Source organism: Saccopteryx bilineata, chromosome 2, assembly GCF_036850765.1.
Source record: "Saccopteryx bilineata isolate mSacBil1 chromosome 2, mSacBil1_pri_phased_curated, whole genome shotgun sequence".
NCBI classification, from domain to species: Eukaryota; Metazoa; Chordata; class Mammalia; order Chiroptera; family Emballonuridae; genus Saccopteryx; species Saccopteryx bilineata.
This window is the reverse complement of record NC_089491.1, coordinates 354,145,273-354,172,226: the sequence shown is the minus strand read 5'-3', so window position 1 is coordinate 354,172,226 and position 26,954 is coordinate 354,145,273. Positions and strand designations below refer to the sequence as shown.

The 26,954-nt window shown below is 43.9% G+C and overlaps 1 protein-coding gene across 6 annotated transcripts in view; it reads right to left on the bottom strand.

The window, feature by feature from the left end:
• Positions 1-26,954, bottom strand: part of LOC136326605 (leucine-rich repeat-containing protein 37B-like) — a 61,843-nt gene that overhangs the window by 8,215 nt on the left and 26,674 nt on the right. For all 6 annotated transcript variants that reach the window (XR_010729488.1, XR_010729489.1, XR_010729487.1 and 3 more), the window contains 2 exons: positions 18,938-19,009; positions 18,059-18,133 (listed from right to left, as the gene is read on the bottom strand). Coding sequence is in view for 1 of the 6 variants with exons in the window: in XM_066262831.1 (XP_066118928.1) it covers positions 18,059-18,133; positions 18,938-19,009 (147 nt within the window). In the remaining 5 variants the exon portion in view is untranslated. The remainder of the gene's footprint in view (positions 1-18,058; positions 18,134-18,937; positions 19,010-26,954) is intronic.

The window sequence follows — 26,954 nt, the reverse complement described above, 5'->3', positions numbered from 1 at the left end:
AACTGCTGTAATTAAGTGCAATTTCCCCTCCACTTCCTCGGCCTTCTGCCGTGTATATAATACTAAATTGTCTATTCGTTTTCTCTGTAAAGGTCAGAGTTGAATTTTCAAAGTGATCTGCCTCCCTTCCCTACCCCTAGGGAGAAATATCTGAAGTCGGAAGTGAAGCCCTAGCCCCTCGCTCAAGCCTGGCCACACACAGGGACACTGTACATTTTGGACTGACTGCCAGCTAACTCCAATCCCCTGATGTTAAGACACACCTCTGGGTCCCTGGAGGGGTCAAACATAGTGTCAGAGTAACATCCTAGCTTCTGGTAGAGGTAGGGGTTCAGCTGTACACCCCCAAGAAACCGCAATGCAGGGAAACTGTTTGATAGCATAAGATAGTTGTCCTTTCAGAAAGTCTCCCATTAAAACTATTTTATCATTTCAGAGACTCTCATATTTCTGTCTTTGGCACTTCCCTTGCCACCATCTATCAAGGGTCCCTGGCCCCAGCCTCCTTGGAATTTTCTACTGACTCCACAGGGCTCCCTGCTGCATGTCCACATGTCTTACGCTGCCCTTACTGCTAAGGTAAGAGCAGTAGACTCTCCCAGCCAGACTCCACAAGTCCATCAGGGATCTGATCAGAGCAGGAGCAAAGACCTTTTTCTTCTCTGCAACTCACAGGGCTAAAGAGATAGATAGAGCCAATTCTTGGTGACTGTGCTCACAGGAACAGATAAAAAGCAGGAAGAATGGAATCCTGTGGGTCGCATCTTAAACATTACTTTCAGCCTTTCCTCCCTCCTGTGGGGCTGTCAGTCACTAGAAAAGTGGGCTCTTGTGGATGTCCCCTACTGCCAGGGTTTCCCCTCTGTGAGGATGCTCATGGATAGAAATAGTCCAAAGGGCAGAAGCTAAAGGCCTGGACACTCTGCCAGCAGGGACTGCCATAAATAATCCAGCGCTGACTAGGAAGAAGGAAAATAAACCTGTCCTCTGGCTGCCTCTTTGGTCCAGCATAGATCTACCCGCAGGTCTTACTTCAGCTTTCTTGCTTCAAGACCCAGTATTGTCCAGTCAACATGTAAGCAAGGGAATTGTGCTGACAGGGCCCCAAACAGGTTTTTCAAAATCCCAGTGTAGTGGAAGACGCAATTCATTCTCAGTGATCCAGGCAAACTGACTGCGTGCCTCCCAAGTGCCCAGGGCAGGGTTCCTGGCTCCCCTGGACAATGTAATTTGGGCTGAGGTAGTCAAGAGCAAACTAATGGTTGGGTTGAGATGGCTGAGGCCAATGCCAAGCATCATGTGTCAGAAGAGGCCAAGATCCCCTCAAGCTCCAGCCTCAGTAGGAATTCCATTTCTAACTCATGTTGTTTCGGGAGCAGCAAGTATCTGCATTTGATAGATTTTAGAGTTTGCATTGTTGCGATAACCCAGAGAATTCAGAAAGTTTTATTCGTCCAAGATGTCATCTAGGCAGAAGTGGAGGTGGTGGGGAGGGATGATGGGTGAACTGGGGAAAAATTTAAGGGTTTTTCCTAATCAAATCCTGTGTGAACAAAAACATGTGGAAAGTGACCTTGTCAACTGAAAGCCCCCACAAAGGTAAGCAACTCCCTTCTACATCAAACAGGGACCAATTTGTACAGCCACTATGAAAAACTGTATGGCGGTTTCTCAAAAAATTTAAAATAGAACTACATCATGACCCAACAATCCACTTCTGGGTATTTATCTGAAGAAATTAAACAAGATACATGCATCTCTTATTAATTGCAGCATTATTTACAATATCCAAAATGTGGAAGCAACATTAAGTGTTCATCAATGATGATTAAAGATGTGGTACATAATATTACTCAGCCATAAAAATAATGAAACCTTAACACTTCCAACAACATGGATGAACCCAGAGAGTATTATGCTAAGTGAAATAAGTCAAAAACAAATGCTGTATAATTTCACTTACATGTGGAATCTAATGAATAAAATAAAACACAATCATAGAAATAGCAAACTGATGGTTGCCAGATACAAGGAGGTTGGGGGATGGGTGGGAAAGGTGAATGGATTAAGTAAAAATTGGTAGTTTACACTGTCATGAAAATGCATAGAACAGCATAGGGAATATAGTCAATAATATTATAATAACTATGTATGGGGCCAGGTGGGTACTGGGCTTATCAGTGGAGTCACCTTGTTTAGTTATATGTCTAACCACTATGCTATACACCTGAAGTTAATATAATACTGAATATTAACTATAATTGAAAAATAAATAGGCTTGGTTGCTTGGCTCAGTGGTAGAGCATCAGCCCGGCACGTGAAAGTTCCTGGTTCAATTCCCAGCCAGAGCACACAGGAGAAGCGCCCATCTGCTTCTCCATCCCTCCCCCTCTCCTTCCTCTCTATCTCTCTCTTCCCTCCCACAGCCAAGGCTTCATTGGAGCAAAGTTGTCCTGGGGCACTGAGGATGGTTCCATGGCCTCCACCTCAGGCACTAGAATGGCTCCTATTACAACGGAGCAATGCCCCAGAGGGGCAGAGCATCGCCCCCTAGTGGGCATACCAGTGGATCCTGGTTGGGCACATGTGGGAGTCTGTCTCTCTGCTTCCCCACTTCTCACTTTAGAAAAATATAATAAAAAAAAAGAAGGAAAGAAAAATAAATAAAACATGGACCTCCCTCCCCTGGCTCTAAGAGAGGCAAAGAGGCTTGCTATGTACGGGTCCAGGTGGGAATTACTCTGAAGATTCATCTGCAACTAAAACCCCCATACCATCCTCCGCACCTTTTGGACCAACACTTCCAGGGTCTCCCTTTTTACCCTGAGCCCACGTTAATGAACAGATGGTTCTATTTTTATCATGACTGGCTGTCATTTTCTAGGATGAGCTGTAGGGAAGGCAGGTTTCATTTTAACATCCATGGATAAGAAATAAAATTAACGATGAAAACCTGCCTTAAAATGTGTTAAAGGTTTCCATGCCAAACAGCAGATTATCCCCCACACACACACACTCCAAAGCAGAGATAACAGAGCATTAGCTGCTGAAATCAGGTGGATAAAAACACAATGCAGACAGTCATGGAATGTGAGCTCTTGGCCCCCAGTTGGGGGCAGGACTCTGATAATCATTTTGGAGCCAGAATGCCTTGATTAGAATCTCCAACTCCACCACCTAAGCCCTATTCATTGTCCTCCTACATATGATTGTGTGATAGTGATAGCACCTACTGTATAAGGTTGTTTGAGGAGTAAATGAGTTAACACATGTTAAATGCTTAGAAGCCTGCCTGGTATGTCATTGAGTGCTGGTGTTCACATTCTTTCACCCAGGATGCCTTCTCATGTAAGTCTTATGATATTTCCCGATAAACTCATCACAAAATTAATGCTTGGCAAAGAAAACTGCCATTAATTGGTTAAATGATTTTGTTCATTTCTGTGGTGTATGGCAAATCGAGCAATAAACCAGGGATGAGTCAGGAAAGGGAGGTCTGAGGACAGGGAAAGGCTTTGTCTCCTTAGGGCAAGAAGGAAGAATGTGGCCACCTTGCAATAAGTGTGAGGGCCACAGAGAGCCTGGAGCCAGGAGGCAGGGACCAAAGCTGGCCATGTGCCCCTAAAGGTGGGTGGCAGGGGAGTCATGGAGGAGGGGCTCAGGGAGCATGAAGAGTGTGGGTCAGGAGGAGGCAGGCAAGAGTGAACATCTTCCCAAGGAAAACCAGGGCTAATGTGTCCTCTTTGAATGTGGAAGTAATTCAAACAAATGCCAGTGAAATCTGCTCAGGAAGTAAGATTGCCAATAATATACTACACAGTGGCATTTGTCATATCCATGTCTTAATCCTTCAAACATGTCCCGATTTCATCAAGCAGGCTGAATATTCATGAGAAATCACAGCTAGCCGAACCAAATGCCTGTAAAGCCTCCTCCTCTCCCTCTCTGAGAGGTCATTCTGGCTAGGCAAGTACTAGATTGTCAGCCAAGATTTAACATGACTGTATTTTATAAATGAACCTCTGGGGTATGCAGGACCTCACACATGCCTGGATGAACGTTTTCTCCTGGGTGCACGTAAAATGCTACGTGCAGGAATATAGGGAAACACTCAGAAAGAGCGAGCAAACACGAGGGGACAACATCAAAAGAAGGAATCATCAAAGCAGGTTTCCCGTAGACCTACGTTTGTGCCACCAGATCACATGATACAAATAAATACAAGATATTTCTTGGTCATTTCCACATATTTAATTTTTTCACCAGATACATACTGTTATGTTCCCTAAAGGTAGGTTTCTTTCCTGTGCCCTGTTGTTTATACCTCCTTAATAAGCCAATTCAATTATTCCTAATTAATTATGAAAAGGATAAAACAATAAAGCTAATTTTCTAAATAACAAAACATCCCATACTGTGGAAAGCAGGCCTGATTTCCCGAGTGACTGTAAGACGTTCTGTGTATGCCTTTGCTTTTGGAAACGTCGTCTAGATCAGAATATTTCCCACTTATTTATTCAAGAACTATTTGCTGACACCTGCTGGTGCCAGGCATCATTTTTCTAGACACTGAGGATACATCAGGGAACCACACAGATAAAAAACCTGGCCCTCATGAAGCTTACATTCTAGTGGGGGAGAAAATCAATAAACTATGTGTGGCATGTCAGAGGATAGAAACATCTATGAAAAATAAAGCAGGGCAAGGGGGTGCTGGTGGTGAGGGTAGTCATTTGAAATAGGGTGGCCAAGAAGGCTCACGAGGGAGAGAGCCAGGGGACACCCGAGAGAAGAGTATTCCAGGCAGAGGAACAGCTGGTACGGAGTCCCTGAGACAGGGACAGCAACACCGGGAGGCTAGAGTAACTGGAGCTGAGTGACAGGGAGAATGATAGGTCAGAGAGGTGAGCAGAGTGCTGGGACATGGTGACCAATGACATAGGGCCTTGTCACCATTTGTGAGGACTGCTCTAAGCTGCTGTAAGGACTTTGGGTTTTATTCTGAGGGAGCTGGGGGAGCCATCGGACAGTTTTGTGCAGGGCAGGGATAAGATCTGACAGGTATTTTATAGGATCCCTCTGGCTACAGAGTTGTAGGGAGGGAACAAGAGCTGGGAGACCATTAGGAAGCCCATGGGCATCATCCAGACCTGAGGAGGGAGGGGCTTGGAGGTGCTGAGAGGCTGTCAGATTCTGGATGTTGTTTTGAAGGTAGAGGATTTGAAGGCAAGAGGATTCCTTGATGGTTTGGATGTGGATTGTAACAAAAAGAATCATCAAAGATGATTCTAAGATTTTGGGCCTGACAAAAGTAGGAAGCAGAAACTGATGTAGAAAATGAAGAACAGGATCGCCCGAACATAGATTCTATCTTAGGTAGTTTTTAAAGAGATAATTTAGAAAACATCTTGGTTGCATGTGATGCTGTGATGTCTGCTATTATTGTATCTCTGATATGATATTGGGGCTCTCCAGGTAGCAGTAACATGACATTTAATCATTCCTCCAACAAATGTTTAATGAGTGCTTATTATATGCCACATACTCTTCCAGGCATGGGGAGAAAAGCAGTTTTTTTTTGTTGTTTGTTTGTTTGTTTTCTGAAGCTGGAAACGAGGAGGCAGTCAGACAGACTCCCGCATGCGCCCGACCGGGATCCACCTGGCACGCCCACCAGAGGGCGATGCTCTGCCCATCTGGGGTGCCGCTCTGTTGTGACCAGAGCCACTCTAGTGCCTGAGGCAGAGGCCATGGAGCCATCCCCAGCGCCCGGGCCATCTTTGCTCCAATGGAGCCTTTGCTGCGGGAGGGGAAGAGAGAGACAGAGAGGAAGGAGAGGGGGAGGGGTGGAGAAGCAGATGGGTGCTTCTCTTGTGTGCCCTGGCCGGGAACTGAACCTAGGACTTCCGCACGCCAGGCCGATGCTCTACCACTGAGCCAACCGGCCAGGGCCGAGAAAAGCAGTTTTTAAAATGTTACTTTGTGGCACTTACGTTCAGCTGGGAGGGGATCAACAATAACTAAACAAATACACAGTGTGCCAGGTATCGCTTGGTACTAGAAAGAAAAACAAAGCAGAGAACACAGGCACATGAAGGTAGACTCATTTTTATAGGGGCATCTCTGCCTTTTCAAGCAGGGTTTCTTCAGCATCCAGACTAAAAAGGTACAAGTGTGTCCATGGCTGAACCACCTACTCCGGTGATTGAAGACATCCTCTGAGATGCCTCCTTCTCCAGGAGAGTGTACTCTCTCCTTTGGCCACTGTAACAAGTTACCACAAACTGGCTGGCTTAAAACACTAGAAATGTATTCTCTCATAGTTGTAGAGACCAGAAGTCCAAAGTCAGTCCCACTGGGCCAGATCCACGGTGTTGCAGGGCCTCACTTCCTCCAGAGGTTCCTGCCTCCTCCAGCTTCAGCTGGCTGCCAGGCTCCCTGGCTGTGGCCACGTCACTCCAGTCCCTGACTCCATGGTCACATTGCCTTCTCTTCCATATCAAATCTCCCTCTTCCGTCTCCTCATAAGGGTACATGTGATTACATTTAGAAGCAATCTGGATTATTTAAAATAATCTTCCTTAATCACACCTACAAAGACTCTTTTTTCTTTTCTTTTCTTTTCTTTTTGTTTTTGTATTTTTCCGAAGCTGGAAATGGGGAGGCAGTCAGACAGACTCCCGCATGCGCCCGACTGGGATCCACCCGGCATGCCCACCAGGGGGCGATGCTCTCTACCCATCTTGGGGCATCGCTCTGCCGCAATCAGAGCCATTCTAGCACCTGAGGCAGAGGCCACAGAGCCATCCTCAGCGCCCAGGCAAACTTTGCTCCAGTGGAGCCCTGGCTGTGGGAGGGGAAGAGAGAGACAGAGAGGAAGGAGAAGGGGAGGAGTAGAGAAGCAGATGGGCGCTTCTCCTGTGTGCCCTGGCCGGGAATCAAACCCGGGACTCCTGCACGCCAGACCGATGCTCTATCACTGAGCCAACCGGCCAGGGCCCCAACTCTTTTTTCTTTTAAGGTGACATCAGATCCTAATCTAAGGGTTAGGACCTGCCTGATCTTTTTGGGGGGTCATCATACAGCCTAATATGGAGACTTTGCCATACACCATGAAAACAGAACTTGAGGTGATCATTTCTTTACTACCACTTTTCCAATTGGTAGTAAAGAATACATTCATTAATTCACTCAAGAAATGTTAATTGAGCCCTGGCCGGTTGGCTCAGCGGTAGAGCGTCGGCCTAGCGTGCGGAGGACCCGGGTTCGATTCCCGGCCAGGGCACACAGGAGAAGCGCCCATTTGCTTCTCCACCCCTCCGCCGCGCTTTCCTCTCTGTCTCTCTCTTCCCCTCCCGCAGCCAAGGCTCCATTGGAGCAAAGATGGCCCGGGCGCTGGGGATGGCTCTGTGGCCTCTGCCTCAGGCGCTAGACTGGCTCTGGTCGCAACATGGCGATGCCCAGGATGGGCAGAGCACCGCCCCCTGGTGGGCAGAGCGTCGCCCCTGGTGGGCGTGCCGGGTGGATCCCGGTCGGGCGCATGCGGGAGTCTGTCTGACTGTCTCTCCCTGTTTCCAGCTTCAGAAAAATGAAAAAAAAAAAAAAAAAAAAAGAAATGTTAATTGAGTACCTGTTATGTTCTAGGTACCAGATGCCGGGGAAAAAACAGTAAACAAAACACCAAGTCCCTGATCTCACAGAACTTATGTCTAGTTGGGGGAATTTCATCATTACTTTTCAAAATAGGTTTCCTTGCCTTGTGCAAGAGACATGAATGGTCATGAGAAAGATGTTTGTTTCTTCATCTACTTTCAACAGGAGTCACACTTGGGAGAAGCTTGACTCAGTAAGTCAAAAACTTAAAACATGTCACTCATGTTTGTATCATGGAAACAAAACAACAAGCAGCTGCTATCATTAGGGTTAAACATTCATCCAACCCTTTGTTCATCTAGTAAATATTTCTTGCTGCCATATAGAGCTGTGTGTAAGAGCTTAAGCTGAGGGGGTCAAGCAAAGCTGGGTTCAAATCCTGACCCTACCACTGACTAGCTGTGTGGTTTTGGGAAAGCAATTTAACCTTTCTGAGTCTGCTCCCTTATGTGTTTCCTAAGTGGGACTAAATGAGAAGTAAGGTACCTAAAGCCCTTTGCATAGTACATAGAAAGTGCTCCACAAAAGTTGGTGATTAGCAACCAGTTCTTCTGGGACGACAACGTGATGACCTCATCCCCACTGTCACTGAATGAATTCCCCCAACTAGACATAAGTTCTGCAAGCTCAGGGACTTGGTGTTTTGTTTACTGTTTTGTCCCCAGCATCTGGTACCTAGAACATAACAGGTACTCCGTTAACATTTCTTGAGTGAATGAATCAATGTATGCATGTCATGGCATTCACTAGTTTTGCATCTGAAAAATTACCCAAATGCACACCTACCACCACCAGCACTATCTGGGGCCTCCCATGCCTCAAAGGAGGAAAGAAGTCATTGTTTATTATCTATTTTCCCTTTATAAATGGGGATAAGGAGAAAGGAAAGAGATAAAAATGGAGGTCCTAGATAATGTCTTATGGCTAGTGTAGTGCAAAGGTTAGTTAAACCAGCTCAGAACCCATTCTGGCTTCTGAGCTGCCACTCAGAAGGAATACTACCACCAACAAAAAGCCACTCTGTCTGTTTCTGAGTTTGATCTCTGTATTGAGAAGCATCAGTTTTGTGAATGGCAACTTAGTTATTCATTGACTGTTTTATTACATGTGCCTTGATGGGGGGCTCCAGCTGAGCCAGTGACGCCTTGGTCAAGCCAGTGACTTTGGGCTTCAAGCCAGTGTCCTTTGGCTCAAGCCAGCAACCATGGGGTCACGTCTATGATCCCACGCTCAAGCCAGTGACCTCAGGGTTTCAAAACTGGGTCCTCAGTATCCCAGATTGACGCTCTACCCACCGCAACAATGCCTGGTCAGGCTGACGGTATTTTATTTTTGTATGCTTTCAAAATGCAAAGCTTCTAAGACACCTAATAAGTGCCCATTTGTTCACTCATTCAACAAACCTGCTTTGCACACTGATCTGGAGGCAGACACTGTAGTGAGTGCTAGGGATTTCATATGCCCTGAAGGAGTTCCCAGACTGGCTGGGGAGACAGATAAATGAATAAGTGATTGCTACGCAGTGTGTAGGTGTTAGAAGGTAGAGTGGTAGGACAATGGAGGAAATCCTGTGTGGGCAAAAAGTTCTTGAACTGTGTCATGAAGAATGAATGACAGTTTGCCAGACAGATGAGGAGTCGAAGTAGAGATGATATTCCAGGCTGAAGAACCACAAAAGGCAAAGTGAGTGTCCAAATCAATGAGCTCTCGGGAGACCTTGCCCTGCCTTCTCCTGTGCTGGCTCTGCAAATCATGAACTGGCACGGTGAGATATGTTCTGCAGGCTGCAGGGTCCCCTGGTCAAGGATATGGATCACACTAGTCAGCCAGTGCCTTTGAGGAGTGAACCAGGGCCTGAGAATCAAGGGTATGGGCCCCACACCTCAGATGGGCAGAAGGCAGGCATGGGGTAAGGCATGTGATGTTTATGTTCACAAACTGCAAAGCCACTAGTTTGCTAAGCGTCATTACATCTGCAGGTAGAGGGTAATTTTCCTGTTACTCAAGGACGGACTCCTGATCGGCTCTGATTGGTCCCTGGAAAATTGTTTTAGAACCTAGAGCCAGGCAGCACCAGATGGGAGGTGTGGTTTGCTGGACAAAAGTTTACAGGGCAGGAAATTGCTTCAATGGGCACAACCATTCATAAGAAACACCTCTGGGAAGAGGAGAGCAGGCTGCTGGCAGGTCCAGCCCTGGCCATTTGTTTACATCAGCAACAGCCTGTGTTCCTGGTTACACAATGTGGCAACTTCAGTTTGAATGGGGGATCTTTGCTCCTTGGGAGAATAAACACATTCCTCACTCATAAGGGGATTAGCAGACCTCACAGACTTCTCTCAGTGACCCTCCTGGAGGCCGTAATGTCATAGGAAGGTGACTGTAAACATGAGTAGTTGTAAAACTTATTCCAAATTTGGTAGAGTTTTTCTTTAATTGGCAGTACAGCCTTAGCTGAAGATACCCCAAAGGGGCAGGGAGGGAAAGGGTGACAATCCTTTGTCAGGCAATTGCCAAAGCCATGCTAGGTCTCTTAGAAACGCTCCAGTCAGTGGTTTAGGGGTCATTGGTCAGTCTTTGGGGGGAGGAAACGGGGCTGTGGGTTGTTTGGATACATTCCAATGCACATTTCCATTGTCCCCTCTGGCTCTTAACTGGGTTCCAGAGTCCGCAGTTTTTAGCACAAGAGCCCTCAGATCTGCGCAGGTCGGGGGAGGACAAATAAAGGGCAGTGGCCAGAGTCTCGGAAACATGGGGGCCTGTCTGGGGAGTTACTGGAGGCCTCCAGCCTAGCACCTTCCAGCACCAGGAGCCATGCGCCGGGCCCATTCTTCCCCACCTCCCAGGTAACCCCTTCTCAGTCCCCTCCCCCAGCCAGGTGGGCTTCTGTGAGCTGCCTCACCTCTCCAAGGTCTCAGGGTCTGTATCTGCAAAGTGGGGCAGAATCATGTGATTTAAGGTCACAGCTCAAATGTGGGGATTAAATGAAACCATGAATTTCCTCACTCTTGAGTATATTTGCATGGGGTTTGATGTATCATCTCTAGGGGTGATTGGGCATTTAGGGAAAACTTGGAAGAAAATTTTATTTTATGTTCTTTTGTTTGTTTTGTTTCACCTTTCTGTGAGAAGTTGCAGCCAATTCACCATTCCCCCAACTTAGTTCAGGACCTCCTGTCTGTGCTTAGGCTTTCAGGCAGAACCTCCGAGAGCAGGAGCTGTGAGTGGCGGAGGCCCATCTGAGCTTGTTTTATTGGCTTCCCTGGAGACCATCTCTTTAGTTCTGCCTCCCACTTGAAAGTTCTAAAGGGACCCAGGTCAGGGTATTCCGGCTCACCACTATATCCCCAGTGCCCCATACAGTCCCTGGTGCGTAGTAGGTCCTCTACAAAGACTTGGTTGAATGAATAAGCAAATGCATGAATTAATCGATGAATGTGTGGCACTTCTTTTTTTTTTTTTTTTTTTTTTTTTTTTTTCACTTTTCTGAAGCTGGAAACAGGGAGAGACAGTCAGACAGACTCCCACATGCGCCCGACCGGGATCCACCCGGCACGCCCACCAGGGGCGACGCTCTGCCCACCAGGGGGCGATGCTCTGCCCATCCTGGGCATCGCCATGTTGCGACCAGAGCCAGTCTAGCGCCTGAGGCAGAGGCCACAGAGCCATCCCCAGCGCCCGGGCCATCTTTGCTCCAATGGAGCCTTGGCTGCGGGAGGGGAAGAGAGAGACAGAGAGGAAAGCGCGGCGGAGGGGTGGAGAAGCAAATGGGCGCTTCTCCTGTGTGCCCTGGCCGGGAATCGAACCCGGGTCCTCCGCACGCTAGGCCGACGCTCTACCGCTGAGCCAACCGGCCAGGGCTGTGGCACTTCTTTTAAAATACAATAAACCACTGACATAGTAAATCTATAACAAACCGAGTATGGACTTCAGGTCATGCAACTTCTACCTCATCAGCTAAGCAGGGAGCCTCGGTTCCTCGTTTCCTTGTGCAGAAGGAGCAGTGGTGGCATGGAAAGCAAGGTGGGTGTGGTGCTACAGCCTACCAAGATAGGTGCAAGGGCCATGCTTAGCCAAGGACCCTTTAGGTAACTAGTTCAGTCAGTACCTACTTTAGTAGTAGTTTTCAACACCCCTCGGACTCTGACTTACTGCTACCCTTCCCTGCCCCCTTTCCTGAGAAGGAGGCTACAAAAGGTTTAGAGCCACTGCCCAAAAGTATTTGGGGAATAATGTCACTGGCCATCTAATATCCAAATCCTGCAGGGGAACCAGCGTCAGCCAGACATGCAGGGATGATCTCATGGGGTCAGATTAGAAGAGTGTGGGGCCAGGGCAGCAGAGGACAGACCCGGAGGAGTGTTTTGGGATTAAGGATGTGGTCCAGGCAAATGTGTTAGAGGCCTCCTTTGAGGTGGTACTTGTGTATGGGTCTGATATCCTAAAAGGCAAACTTCTCGAACTGGGTATAGATAGGACAGTGAGCAGGGGGTACAAGAAGTCACAGGAGGCCCTGGCCGGTTGGCTCAGTGGTAGAGCCTCGGCCTGCCGTGCGGGGGACCCAGGTTCGATTCCCGGCCAGGGCACATAAGAGAAGCGCCCATTTGCTTCTCCATCCCCCCTCCTCCTTCCTCTCTGTTTCTCTCTTCCCCTCCCGCAGCCAAGGCTCCATTGGAGCAAAGATGGCCCGGGCGCTGGGGATGGCTCCTTGGCCTCTGCCCCAGGCGCTAGAGTGGCTCTGGTCGCAACATGGCGACGCCCAGGATGGGCAGAGCATCGCCCCCTGGTGGGCAGAGCGTCGCCCCTGGTGGGCGTGCCGGGTGGATCCCAGTCGGGCGCATGTGGGAGTCTGTCTGACTGTCTCTCCCCGTTTCCAGCTTCAGAAAAATACAAAAAAATAAAATAAAATAAAAAAAGAAAAAAAAAAGAAAAAGATATAATGAGATGGAAGAATATACCTTGTTCTTGGTTAGGAAGAATAAATATAATCAAGATGGCCATATTACCCAAAGCAATATACAAATTTAAATACAATTCCCATCAAAATTCCAATGACATTGGTGGGTTGGCTCAGCGGTAGAGCATTGGCCTAGCGTGCGGAGGACCCGGGTTCGATTCCCGGCCAGGGCACACAGGAGAAGCGCCCATTTGCTTTTCCACCCCTCCGCCGCGCCTTCCTCTCTGTCTCTCTCTTCCCCTCCCACAGCCAAGGCTCCATTGGAGCAAAGATGACCCGGGCGCTGGGGATGGCTCTGTGGCCTCTGCCTCAGGCGCTAGACTGGCTCTGGTCGCAACATGGCGACGCCCAGGATGGGCAGAGCATCGCCCCCTGGTGGGCAGAGCGTCGCCCCTGGTGGGTGTGCTGGGTGGATCCCGGTCGGGCGCATGCAGGAGTCTGTCTGACTGTCTCTCCCCGTTTCCAACTTCAGAAAAATGCAAAAAAAAAAAAAAAAAAAAAATTCCAATGACATTTTTTAAAGAAATAGAGCAAAAAATCATCAGATTTATATGGAACTATAAAAAACCCCGAATAGCCAAAGCAATCCTAAATAAAAAGAATGAAGCTGGGGGCATTACAGTACTTGACTTCAAACTATATTATAGGGCCACGACAATCAAAACAGCATGGTATTGGCAGAAAAATAGACACTCAGACCAATGGAACAGAATAGAAAGCCCAGAAATAAAAACACATATATATAGTCAAATAATTTTTGATAAAGGGGCCAACAACACACAATGGAGAAAAGAAAGCCTCTTCAATAAATGGTGCTGGGAAAACTGGAAAGCCACATGCAAAAGAATGAAACTGGACTACAGTCTCTCCCCCTATACTAAAATTAACTCAAAATGGATCAAAGATCAAAACATAAGACCTGAAACAATTAAGTACATAGAAGAAGACATAGGTACTCAACTCATGGACCTGGGTTTTAAAGAGCATTTTATGAATTTGACTCCAAAGGCAAGAGAAGTGAAGGCAAAAATTAATGAATGGGACTACATCAGACTAAGAAGTTTTTGCTCAGCAAGAGAAACTGATAACAAAATAAACAGAAAGCCAACTAAATGGGAAATGACATTTTCAAACAACAGCTCCGATAAGGGCCTAATATCCAAAATATACAAAGAACTCATAAAACTCAACAACAAACAAACAAACAATCCAATAAAAAAATGGGAAGAGGCCCTGGCGGTTGGCTCAGCGGTGGAGCGTCGGCCTGGCGTGCGGGGGATCCGGGTTCGATTCCCAGCCAGGGCGCATGGGAGAGGCGCCCATTTGCTTCTCCGCCCCTTCCCCTCCTTCCTCTCTGTCTCTCTCTTCCCCTCCCGCAGCAGAGGCTCCATTGGGGCAGGGATGGCCCGGGCGCTGGGGATGGCTCCTTGGCCTCTGCCCCAGGCGCTGGGGTGGCTCTGGTCGCGGTGGAGCAACGCCCCGGAGGGGCAGAGCGTCGCCCCCTGGTGGGCAGAGCGTCGCCCCTGGTGGGCATGCCGGGTGGATCCCGGTCGGCCGCATGCGGGAGTCTGTCTGGCTGTCTCTCCCCGTTTCCAGCTTCAGAAAAGAAAAAAAAAAAAATGGGAAGAGGACATGAACAGACACTTCTCCCAGAAAGAAATACAAATGCCCAACAGATATATGAAAAGATGCTCATCTTCTTTAGTTATTAGAGAAATGCAAATCAAAACTGCAATGAGATACCACCTCACACCTGTTAGATTAGCTATTATCAACAAGACAGGTAATAGCAAATGTTGGAGAGGCTGTGGAGAAAAAGGAACCCTCATCCACTGTTGGTGGGAATGTAAAGTAGTACAACCATTATGGAAGAAAGTATGGTGGTTCCTCAAAAAACTGAAAATAGAACTACCTTATGACCCAGCAATCCCTCTACTGGGTATATACCCCCAAAACTCAGAAACATTGATACGTAAAGACACATGCAGCCCCATGTTCATTGCAACATTGTTCACAGTGGCCAGGACATGAAAACAACCAAAAAGCCCGTCAATAGATGACTGGATAAAGAAGATGTGGCACATATACACTATGGAATACTACTCAGCCATAAGAAATGATGACATCGGATCATTTACAGCAAATGGTGGGATCTTGATAACATGATACGAAGTGAGATAAGCAAATCAGAAAAAACCAGGAACTGCATTATTCCATACGTAGGTGGGACATAAAAGTGAAATAAAAGTGAAACTAAGAGACATTGATAAGAGTGTGGTGGCTACCGGGGGAGGGGGGAGAGGGAGAGGGAAAGGGGGAGAGGGAGGGGCACAAAGAAAACTAGATAGAAGGCGAGAGGACAATCTGACTTTGGGTGATGGGTATGCAACACAATCGAATGACAAGATAACCTGGACTTATTATCTTTGAATATATGTATCCTGATTTATTGATGTCGCCCAATTAAAAAAATAAAATTATTAAAAAAAAAAAAACCCTGAATAGCCAAAGCAATCATAAGGAAAAAGAACGAAGCTGGGGGCATTACAATACCTGACTTCAAGTAACAGCCACGACAATCAAAACAGCATGGTACTGGCAGAAAAATAGACACTCAGACCAATGGAACAGAAAAGAAAGCCCAGAAATAAAACCATATATATATGGTCAAATAATTTTCAATAAAGGGGCCAACAACACACAATGGAGAAAAGAAAGCCTCTTCAACAAATGGTGCTGGGAAAACTGGAAAGCCACATGCAAAAGAATGAAACTGGACTACAGTTTGTCCCCTTGTACTAAAATTAACTCAAAATGGATCAAAGATCTAAACATAAGACCTGAAACAATAAATTAAATAGAAGAAAACATAGATACTAAACTCATGGACCTTGGTTATAAAGAGCATTTTATGAATTTGACTCCAAAGGCAAGGGGAGTGAAGGCAAAGATAAATGAATGGGACTACATCAGACTAAGAAGCTTTTGCACAGCAAGAGAAACTGACAGCAAAACAGACAGCCAACTAAATGGGAGATGATATTTTCAAACAATAGCTCAGATAAGCGCCTAATATCCAAAATATACAAAGAACTCATAAAACTCAACAACAAACAAACAAACAATCCAATAAAAAAAATGGGAAGAGGACATAAACAGACACTTCTCCCAGAAAGAAATACAAATGCCCAACAGATATATGAAAAGATGCTCATCTTCATTAGCTATTAGAGAAATGCAAATCAAAACTACAATGAGATACCACCTCACACCTGTTAGATTGGCTATTATCAGCAAGACAGGTAATAACAAGTGTTGGAGAGGCTGTAGAGAAAAAGGAACCCTCATCCACTGTTGGTGGGAATGTAAAATAGTACAACCATTATGGAAGAAAGTATGGTGGTTCCTCAAAAAACTAAAAATAGAGCTACCATATGACCCAGCAATCCCTCTACTGGATATATACCCCCAAAACTCAAAAACATTGCTACGTAAAGACACGTGCAGCCCCATGTTCATTGCAGCATTGTTCACAGTGGCCAAGACATGGAAACAACAAAAAAGCCCTTCAACAGATGATTGGATAAAGAAGATGTGGTACATATACACTATGGAATACTACTCAGGCCATAAATGATGACATTGGATCATTTACAAAAACATAGATGGACCTTGATAACATTATACTGAGTGAAATAAGTAAATCAGAAAAAACTAAGAACTATATGATTCCATACATAGGTGGGACATAAAAAAGAGACTCAGAGACACGGACAAGAGTGTGGTGGTTGTGGGGGGGGGAGGAAAGGGATGGGGTGGGGGAAGGGGAGGGGCAACAAAGAAAACCAGATAGAAGGTGACAGAGACAATTTGACTATGGGTGATGGGTATGCAACATAATCAAATGTCAAAATAACCTGGGGATGTTTTCTCTGAACATATGTATCCTGTTTTTTTATGTCGCCCCATTAAAAAAATAAAATTATTTAAAAAACAACAACAACAACAAAAAAAAATGTCTGGTCTTGAGAGATACTTTTAATAGAAAAAAAGACAAGCCACAATCTAGGAGAAGATATTTACCAAACACGTGTCTGAGAGAAGGGACTTAAAGGACTCTTAAAACTCAATATGCAATTAAAAATGGATTTTGAATAGATGAAATACTGCCATCTGCAACAACATAGATAAATCTTGAGAATATTATGCTAACTGAAATAAGGAGAAAAAGCTAAGAACTACATGGTTTCACTCATATGTGGGAAATAAAACTGAGACCCATAAACACAGACAGCAGTATGATGGTTACCAAAGGGAAGAGGTGGGACAGTGGCAGGAGGTAAAGGGGGCCCAATACACAGTGACGGAGCACAGTTTAAATTTGGGCTGATCGGCACATAATTCTGTATACAAATCGTGTATCTTAGAGATGTACACTTGAAACCTCTACAATACTATTAACCAATGTCGCCTCGATAAATTTAGTAAAAGATGGGAAAGAAATGAAGTGGCAGACACTTCATTGAAAAGGATATTTTCACATGCATGATCTATATAATCAGCTATTGCAGAAAAGCAAATTCAGACCACGATGAGATACAAATACATTCCTACTAGAAAGGCTAATTTAAATATATATAATATATATGGTAAAAATGTGGAGCAACTGCAGCTCTGATCTGCTGGTGAGAAGGCAAGATGGTACAGCTACTTTAGAACACACTTTAGCAGGTTCTTTAAATGTTGCTGCTTCCCACTCCTTCCCTCTGAGTCTCTCTCTCTCTTCTATCTCTAAAATCAATAAATAAAATCTTCTTTAAAATATGTTAAATTTGCACTCAGCATAATGTAGCAATTTATGCTTAGGTATTTTACACCTAAGTAATGAAAACGTATGTTCATACAAAGACCTGCCTGTAAATGGTTTTTAGCAGCTTATACAAGCAGAAAAACTAGGAACAACTCAAATATGCATTAACTGATGACTGCATGAGCAACCTGGGATATTCACACAACTGGAATACTACACGGCAATAAGAAGGAATGAACTACTGACAGATGCAGCAACGTGGACGGATCTGCAAAGGATTACACTAAGTGAAAGGAGCCAAACACAAAAGCCTCTGTGCTACATGATTCATTTATAAGACACTTTAAAAAAGGCAAGACTGTAGTGACAAAGATCAGACTGGTGCTTGCCAGGGGCCTGTGGTGGGAGGAGGGACTGACTGCACAAACACCTGAGGGGCTTTTAGGGTGACAAAAGTATTCCGTATCTTGAATGTGGTGGTGGTCATAACTACACATTTATCAATCCTCACTGAATGGCCGCATTAAAACAGTGAATTTTATTAAATAAACAATGCCTCAATAAGCCTGACTTAAGAAAATGATAAAGCAAACCTAAAAAAAATTAACTGAAAATAAATATAAGAAAAGTCAACTTACAGTTTTTCCAATTCACGGGTCTTCACGATGACAGTCTCAACTGTTTTCAGTGACACCTGTGTTGCTCCCAGGTCTCTGAAGGAGAGAGCCCAAAGATGCACGATATGAACCCAAAGACAAAAATTCTACACTTAAAAAGACACTTAATATGTGCTTTACTTCAATCTGGCTTCTCTGTCAAGCCAGCTCAAGATTTTACTTGCCAAAGATGGTAATTTCTGAAAGCTATTCTGGAAGAAATTTAAATTTATTTGCATCATCAAATTAATGACCATGGTGAAAAGTACAATCTTTTGTCTATTGTTTTTATTTTACCATTATCCTACTTCTCATTCTCAATTGTATCCACCACTGGATTACTCTTTAAAACAATGCATAATGTACAACTCACTCCTTTCTCCTTTCTGACATCAATGGTGTTTCCACATGCACCTACATGTCCCAGCTCTGAGTGTGTTCTTCAGCACACTGCCTCCCTCTGCTGGCTGTCCTGTCCACATGCACCTACACGTCCCAGCTCTGAGTGTGTTCTTCAGCACGCTCCCTCCCTCTGCTGGCTGTCCTGTCGTGCACCTACATGTCCCAGCTCTGAGTGTGTTCTTCAGCACGCTGCCTCCCTCTGCTGGCTGTCCTGTCCACGTGCACCTACACGTCCCAGCTCTGAGTGTGTTCTTCAGCACACTCCCTCCCTCTGCTGCTGTCCTGTCCACGTGCATCCTTTCTCAGTCATTTTTTTTGTGCCAATAACTTTTGTTCAATAATAACCCACTTAAATTTTAAATTATGACATTTAGTCAAAATCTAAAATACTTGATCTTTGATGAAAATAAGAAAGAGCAGAAACCATTTAATGAGCCATGAGATTGTTGTAATACTTACAAATATTTTAATGCTGGCAATTTAAAAAAATATGGATCTTCGACAGTGGTTAGGGGATTACCATTAAGAATTCTGAAAAATGCAACAAAGTTAAAATTATTTACATTTTCAATAACTGGCATGAAAATTTATATTCATTTTGTTGGTACAAAACTTGAAGTTAGCCTGACCAGGCGGTGGCGCAATGGATAGAGTGTCCGACTGGGATGCAGAGGACTCAGGTTCGAGACCCCAAGGTAGCCAGCTCGAGTGCGGGCTCATCTGGTTTGAGCAAAAGCTCACCAGCTTCAATAAGTTCGTTGGCTTGAGCAAGGAGTTACTCGGTCTGCTGAAGACCCACGGTCAAGGCACATATGAGAAAGCAATCAATGAACAACTAAGGTGTTGCAATGTGCAACGAAAAACTAATGATTGATGCTTCTAATTTCTCCGTTCCTGTCTGTCTGTTTCTGTCTATCCCTCTCTCTGTCTCTGTAAATAAATAAATAAAGAAAGAAAAACATTTTAAAAAAATGAATGCAAAACTTGAAGTTAAAAAAAAGTAATTTTCGCCTGACCAGGTGGTGGCGCAGTGGAGAGAGCCTCGGACTGTGGTGCGGAAGGACCCAGGTTCGAGACCCCGAGGTCACCAGCTTGAGTGCAGGTTCATCTGGCTTGAGCAAAAGCCCACCAGCTTGGACCCAAGGTCGCTGGCTCCAGCAAGAGTTACTTCGTCTGCTGAAGGCCCCCGGTCAAGGCACATATGAGAAAGCAATCAATGAACAACTAAGGTGTCGCAATGTGCAACAAAAAACTAAATGATGCTTCTCATCTCTCCGTTCCTGTCTGTCTGTCCCTGTCTATCCCTCTCTCTGACTCTCTCTCTGTCTCTGTAAATAAATAAATAAATAAATAAATAAATAAATAAATAAAAAAGTAATTTTCTGTCTTTACCTACAGATCACCCTAAGAATTCCTAAAGCATTCTTTTTTAAGGAGTGACGCAGGTCTCTAAATGATAAAGTGGAGAACAGAAAGTTAAGAAAAAAATTACATAGCAAAGAAAAAAAACATATGCTGAATAACTTTTCAGATTAAAAAACCTAGGTCTGACCTGTGGTGATGCAGTGGATAAAGTATCAACCTGGAATGCTGAGGTCACTGGTTTGAAACCCTGGGCTTGCCTGGTCGAGGCACATATGGGAGTTGATGCTTCCTGCTCCTCTCCCCTTCTCTCTTTCTCTCTAATAAATAAATACATAAATAAAAATAAAATACCTAGAAGCGACTATGCTATTAGGAAGCTCTTCCTCTACAGGAAATACTACATCTAGTGCCCTCCATAATTCAAAGTACTTTTCTTTCATCTCTAGAAATTAAAAAAATTCCACAGTTTAAATCACCCAGTTAAAGACAAAAATGGACTGATTCTTAGGTTTTGGAGCCAAGGAAGGAATAAATGTAAGAGGAACTGGTGAAAGCCCCACTCCCATCACATACCCCCAAATACAGCACAGATTTCATTAGATTATATGTAATCACCATATAATCACCAATACTTGTCAATTTCTCGACTATTAGTGCCTGACATTTACTACGTAAAACATGTTTGTTTAATACATAGATAACATTTTGTTTACATATCAATGAAATTAACAAATTTTTTGACACAAACTTTTATTCCAAATGCTGGAATAAATATTCTTCTCAATTCTTTAAAACAAACAAGCAAAGCAAAGCAAAACAAAAATGAACAGGAAGAAAAAAATACCTGTCTTTAGGTTAATTCGACCCAAAAATCATTAGTGTACTTATGAAACATATTATTAAGGTGATTATCACAGGTAATATCCATTAGACTGCTGTCATCTGTGATGAACATTCCACATTTAATCATCACAATAACCTTATTGAGAGATATTATTCTGATCCCATTTTACAAATGAGGAAACTGAGGAACAGAGAGGTTATATAACTTGTCCTAGGCTGTCAAGTTACAAAGAAGCAGAATTGGAATCTGACTCCAAAGCCTGTGTTAAACCCATATGAATAAAAAGGGGTTAAATAAAATAGCTATTACTTTCATTCTTAGACCACTAAATAGAGAAATACCTTTCAAATTTCAAGTATCATTTGAGACAGCCTCTATGAGAATTACATTTTTTCTTTTCATTCCTGTTCCCAAATCATTTCCCATAATTAAATAACTAGCTTACAGTCATTGAGACTTAGGAATTTGAAACCATGCTGTAGGCAAATCAGTGAAAAGGGTGCAGTAAAAACACCTGAAAACTCATCCCTAAAAAAGCAACAAAGAACTTGCAAAAATTGTGACAATCGATGTTTTTAATCTCTGGCAACCAACAAGCTTGCAGAAATCTAGGGAACATTTATCCAAGAAAAATAGTTAATTTCTGGAAGAACAGAATCTGTGTTGCTTTAGCACATCCTAGACCTTTGCTCTCCATTTTAGGGGTAACCTCGAAAATTAGTCCACAATCCCCGGTACCACAGGGAGCAGAACAGAACAAAACTCTCATTCCCAAAGATCGGTCATTTCACCTGTCCAGTGATTCCAGTGGAGGGATTCAGCCGGTTTGTACCCATTCAGCAAAACTGATACCCACTTTTTTACTGAGTTTGGCAAACTGGTTGTTAAAATGGCATTTTTAAATGGTTGTTTAAAATGAGCAATCAGGGTTCTCTCTAAGTTGGGCATCTGGGCAACCACCCAATGTGAGCATGACAGGTTTACATTCCTTACTCTTTTTTCACGTTCATCAATGCAATAGCATATTTTTTTCCTTTCGTTTTTTAGAACATTAAATTTCACAGGGGACATTGATCAACAAGAGTACACAGATTTCAGGTAAACATCACATCATTTGAACAGTCGATTATGTTGTATACATACATATCACCCAAAGTCAAGTCATCCTTTTTCACCTTATATTTGTCCCTCTTTATACCTTTCCCCCAACCCCAATCCCCATGTCCCCCTGTATGGCCGGTGGCTGTGGCCATGCAGGTTCATATTAGATTAGGGCAGACGGTAGAGAAACTATGAAGCCGAAAAATGGTGGGCTATTTTTATTCGAGTCTCACAATGGCGATGAGCAAGCAGGCAGGGTAAACCGCTTCCCTCTCTCAAGCTGAAGAGCATACAGGTCGGGGCAGAAAGAACCCCTTCTCTGGCAAACAATAGCAAACAATGGCCGCTCACATTGGCAGCAGGTAATTTGCAAGGTACACTGTGCTGCCCTGATTGCAAACACCTGCAGCCCTACATAAACTATACAGGCATGGTGCTGCCCCCTGCTCATGCACCAATCAGGCAAACTACAAGCGAGCAAGCCTAACATGCTTATTTGCCCAACATTCCACCCCTTTAGGGTTGCTGGCTTCACAGTCTACACGACAGGTCTCTGCCACTATGGTCCCTGTGCAAGGAGTGAGGTACATTACATAAACAAACAGACTAGAGCAACATGAACATGGGGGCACATGTGTCTTTACATACCAATGTTTTTTAGTTTTGGGGGTAGATACCCAGTAGAGGGATTGCTGGCTCATATGGTAGTTCTATTCTTAATTTTTTGAGGAACCACCATACTTTCTTCCATAATGGTTGTGCTAATTTGCATTCCCACCAGCAGTGAATGAGGGTTCCTTTTTCTCCACAGCCTCTCCAACACTTGTTATTACCTGTCTTGTTGATAATAGCCAATCTAACAGGTGTGAGGTGGTATCTCATTGTAGTTTGTTTTTTTGTTTTTCATTTTTCTGAAGCTGGAAACAGGGAGAGACAGTCAGACAGACTCCCGCATGCGCCCGACTGGGATCCACCCGGCACGCCCACCAGGGGCGACGCTCTGCCCACCAGGGGGCGATGCTCTGCCCATCCTGGGCCTCGCCATATTGCGACCAGAGCCACTCTAGCGCCTGAGGCAGAGGCCACAGAGCCATCCCCAGCGCCCGGGCCATCTTTGCTCCAATGGAGCCTTGGCTGCGGGAGGGGAAGAGAGAGACAGAGAGGAAAGCGTGGCGGAGGGGTGGAGAAGCAAATGGGCGCTTCTCCTGTGTGCCCTGGCCGGGAATTGAATCATTGTAGTTTTGATTTGCATTTCTTGAATAGCTAGTGAAGATGAGCATCTTTTCATATATCTGTTGGCCATTTGTGTATCCTTTTGGGAAAGTGAACTTCAGGTCCTGTTTGCATTTTTTAATTGGATTGTTTGCTTGTTTATTGCTGAGTTTTGTGAGTGTTTTGTATATTTTGGATATTAGCCCCTTATCAGAGCTGTTGTTTGCAAATATCTCTCTTTAGTTGGCTGCCTGTTTGTTTTGTTGCAGTTTCTTTTGCTGTGCAGAAGCTTTATAGTTTGATATAGTCCCATTCATTTATTTTTGCCTTTACTTCCTTTGCCTTTGGGGTCAAATTCATAAACTGTTCTCTACAGTCAGGGTCCATGAGTTTAGTACCTATGTTTTCTTCTATATAAATTATTGTTTCAGATCTTATATTTATGTCTTTGATCCATTTTGAATTCATTTTTGTGCAAAAGAACAAGCTGTAGTCCAGTCTCATTCTTTTGCATGTAGCTTTACAATTTTTCCAGCACCACTTATTGAAGAGGCTTTCTTTTCTTCATTGTGTGTTTTTGGCTCCTTTGTCGAAGATGATTTGCCTATATACATGTGATTTTATTTCTGGGTTCTTGATTCTGTCCCATTGTTCTGTGTGTCTATTTTTCACACAGATTACAAACAGCTGTTTTGATTATCGTGGCTCTGTAGTATAATTTGAAGTCAGGTATTATAATGCTTCTAACTTTCTTCTTTTTTCTCAGGACTGCTTTGGCTATTTGGGTTTTTTTATGGTTCCATACAAACCTGGTGATTTCTTTTTCCATTTGTTTAAAAAATGCCATTTGAATTTTAATGGAAATTGCATTAAATTTGTATATTGCTTCAGGTAATATGGCCACTTTAACTAGCAACAATATACTCAAAGTGCCCGTAATAAGGTTCATTCAGTCCATAAGTGCAAGAAATTTGACAGAACTATGCTTATAATATTTATTTATTCATTTCATAAAACTCATTATACTTTAGATGAAATATATTTTAATCCCCTTGCATTTGTTACTTCATTAAACATATAATGTAAAGAGAAAAAGTGTCAGACAGCCAGGGGGTGACAAGCTCTCATTGAAAATATCTTAATAAGAGTATTATTAGTTTTTGTCAGGTATTATTTAATATTTTTCATTAATATTTTAAAACTCTTTCTTGTAACATAATCTATAGTAGTTTTGTGTACGTCTTTTATTATTCTCATTTAAGTATTAAATGCATGAAATAATAAACTACCTTTCAGATTATCGTTCTTTTATACTTAAAATAGACATTAGGGCAAGAAGTGTTTATTAAATTATTTGAATCCCACCACTGGGTGGTTCCCTGGAAGACCTCACATGGAAGGTTTAACTCTGACCTGATGGGAGTGGCCTAGCACAAAAGCCTCCCTCCTCAGGGAGAATTTTTTAAAAACAATACTGGTACATGTTTTAACACAGCAGCTGCTGAGCCAACGGATAACAGTTGGAGCAAAAAAAAGAGCCTAACGATCCATTGGAGCAAAGATGGCCCGGGCGCTGGGGATGGCTCTGTGGCCTCTGCCTCAGGCGCTAGAGTGGCTCTGGTCGCAACATGGCGACGCCCAGGATGGGCAGAGCATCGCCCCCTGGTGGGCAGAGCGTCGCCCCTGGTGGGCGTGCCGGGTGGATCCCGGTCGGGCGCATGCGGGAGTCTGTCTGACTGTCTCTCCCCGTTTCCAGCTTCAGAAAAATGAAAAATGAAAAAAAAAAAAAAAAAAAAAAGAGCCTAACGAAAAGCTTAAAAGAAAAAGCTGAGAAATGATGTGCATAGAGACTCTGAAGAGCTTCAGCACATGCCCGGGAAACTGGAAGACCATGAGACATATTCCTGGAATCTAGAATAGAACTATTAGTGTTAATAAATGAGTTCAGCAAGGGTGCAGGATACAAGATCAATTTGCAAAACTTAGCTGTATTTCTATACACTAGCAATGAGTAATCCAAAAAGAAAATTATGAAAAGAATTTCATGCATAACAGCGTCAAAAAGAATGAAATAGCAAAAAATTTAACCAAAGAAGTGCATGACTCTTATACTAAAAACTACAAAACACTGGTCAAAGAAATTAAAGAAGATGTAAATAAATGAAAAGACATGCTGTGTTCATAGATTAGATGATGATACTGTTAAAATGGCCCTACTCCCCAAATTGATCTATATGCTTTCAATGCAATCCCTATCCAAATTTCAACTGATTTCTTTCTAGAAACTGACAAGCTCTTCTAAAATTGTATAACGATTCAAGGGACTGAGAATAGCTAAAATGCTCTTGATAAAGAAAAAAAAACATGAAAGGCCTCACATGTGCTGGTTTCAAAACTCAATTCAAAGCTATAGCAATCACAGTATGTTACTGGCAGATGGCTCCAGTACTGACATCTAAATTGATAAAACAGAATTGACAGTCCAGAAATCAATGCTCACCTGTATTTTCCATTGTTCTTTTAACTAGGGTGTCAAAACACTCCAATATGGAAACAATAGTCTTTTCAAATGGTGCTGGACAATTGTACATCCACATGCAAAATAATCAAGTTGGTCTCTCCCTATACTTCAAACTATTTATAAGAATCAACTCGAAGGCCCTGGCCGGTTGGCTCAGTGGTAGAGTGTCGGCCTGGCGTGCAGAAGTCCCGGGTTCAATTCCCGGCCAGGGCACACAGGAGAAGTGCCCATCTGCTTCTCCACCCCTCCCCCTCTCCTTCCTCTCTGTCTCTCTCTTCCCCTCCCGCAGCGAGGCTCCACTGGAGCAAAGATGGCCCGGGCGCTGGGGATGGCTCCTTGGCCACTGCCCCAGGCGCTAGAGTGGCTCTGGTCGCAAGAGAGCGACACCCCGGAGGGGCAGAGCATCGCCCCCTGGTGGGCAGAGCGTCGCCCCTTGGTGGGCATGCCGGGTGGATCCCAGTCGGGCACATGTGGGAGTCTGTCTGATAGTCTCTCCCCGTTTCCAGCTTCAGAAAAAAACAAAACAAAACAAAAAAATATGGAGCCACTCTCAAGTATCCTATTTCTTCCTCTGGCCTTTAGTGCCGTCTTCTCTTCACCAGGGTTGTGCCTGGGCAAAGGAGAAGAGGAGGGAGAGCTGACTCAACAGCTTAAATTTGAGGGACTTTACAGCAACTGCTTTTCCACAAACCACAATATGAGTGATTGCGTATTTGCACTATGTATCATTTCCACTTGGCATCAGTTCCCTCATTTTGCAGATAAACAGTGTGCTGATTCCTCGTTCATTCCTTTTTATGTTTATGGCCTTATCTTAATGAGAGTAAAACATGGCAGTGATTTTTATTATTCTCATAGACTATCTCAGAGTCAAAGTTTTAAAGATATTGTTCTATAAAGTTAAGGAATCATGCTACCTGTTCTCCAACTCTACTACAAGGCCATAGAACTCAAAACAGCAGGGTACTGACAAGCAAAACAAAATAAAACAAAACAAAAAACATATACATCAAAGGAACAGAATAGAGAAATCAGAAATAAACCCATGGCTTTATGGTCAATTAATATTTGACAAAGGAGGCAAGAACATACAATGGGGTAAAGAGAGTCTATTCAATAAAGAACTTACACAACTCAGCACCAAAAAAAACAAACAATTCAATTAATAAATGGCCAAAGGACCTGAATAGACACTTCTCCAAAGAGGACATACAGGTGGCCAACAGACATATGAAAAGATGTTCATCAGTAATCATCAGAGAAATGCAAATTAAAACCACAATGAAATATTACCACATTCCTATCCAAACGCTACCATCAATAAATCAACAAACAAGTGCTGGCAAGGAGAAGGACAAAAGGAACCCTTGTGCACTATTATGGGAATGAAGATTGATGCAGTCTGTGTGCAAAACAGTATGGAGTTTCCTCAA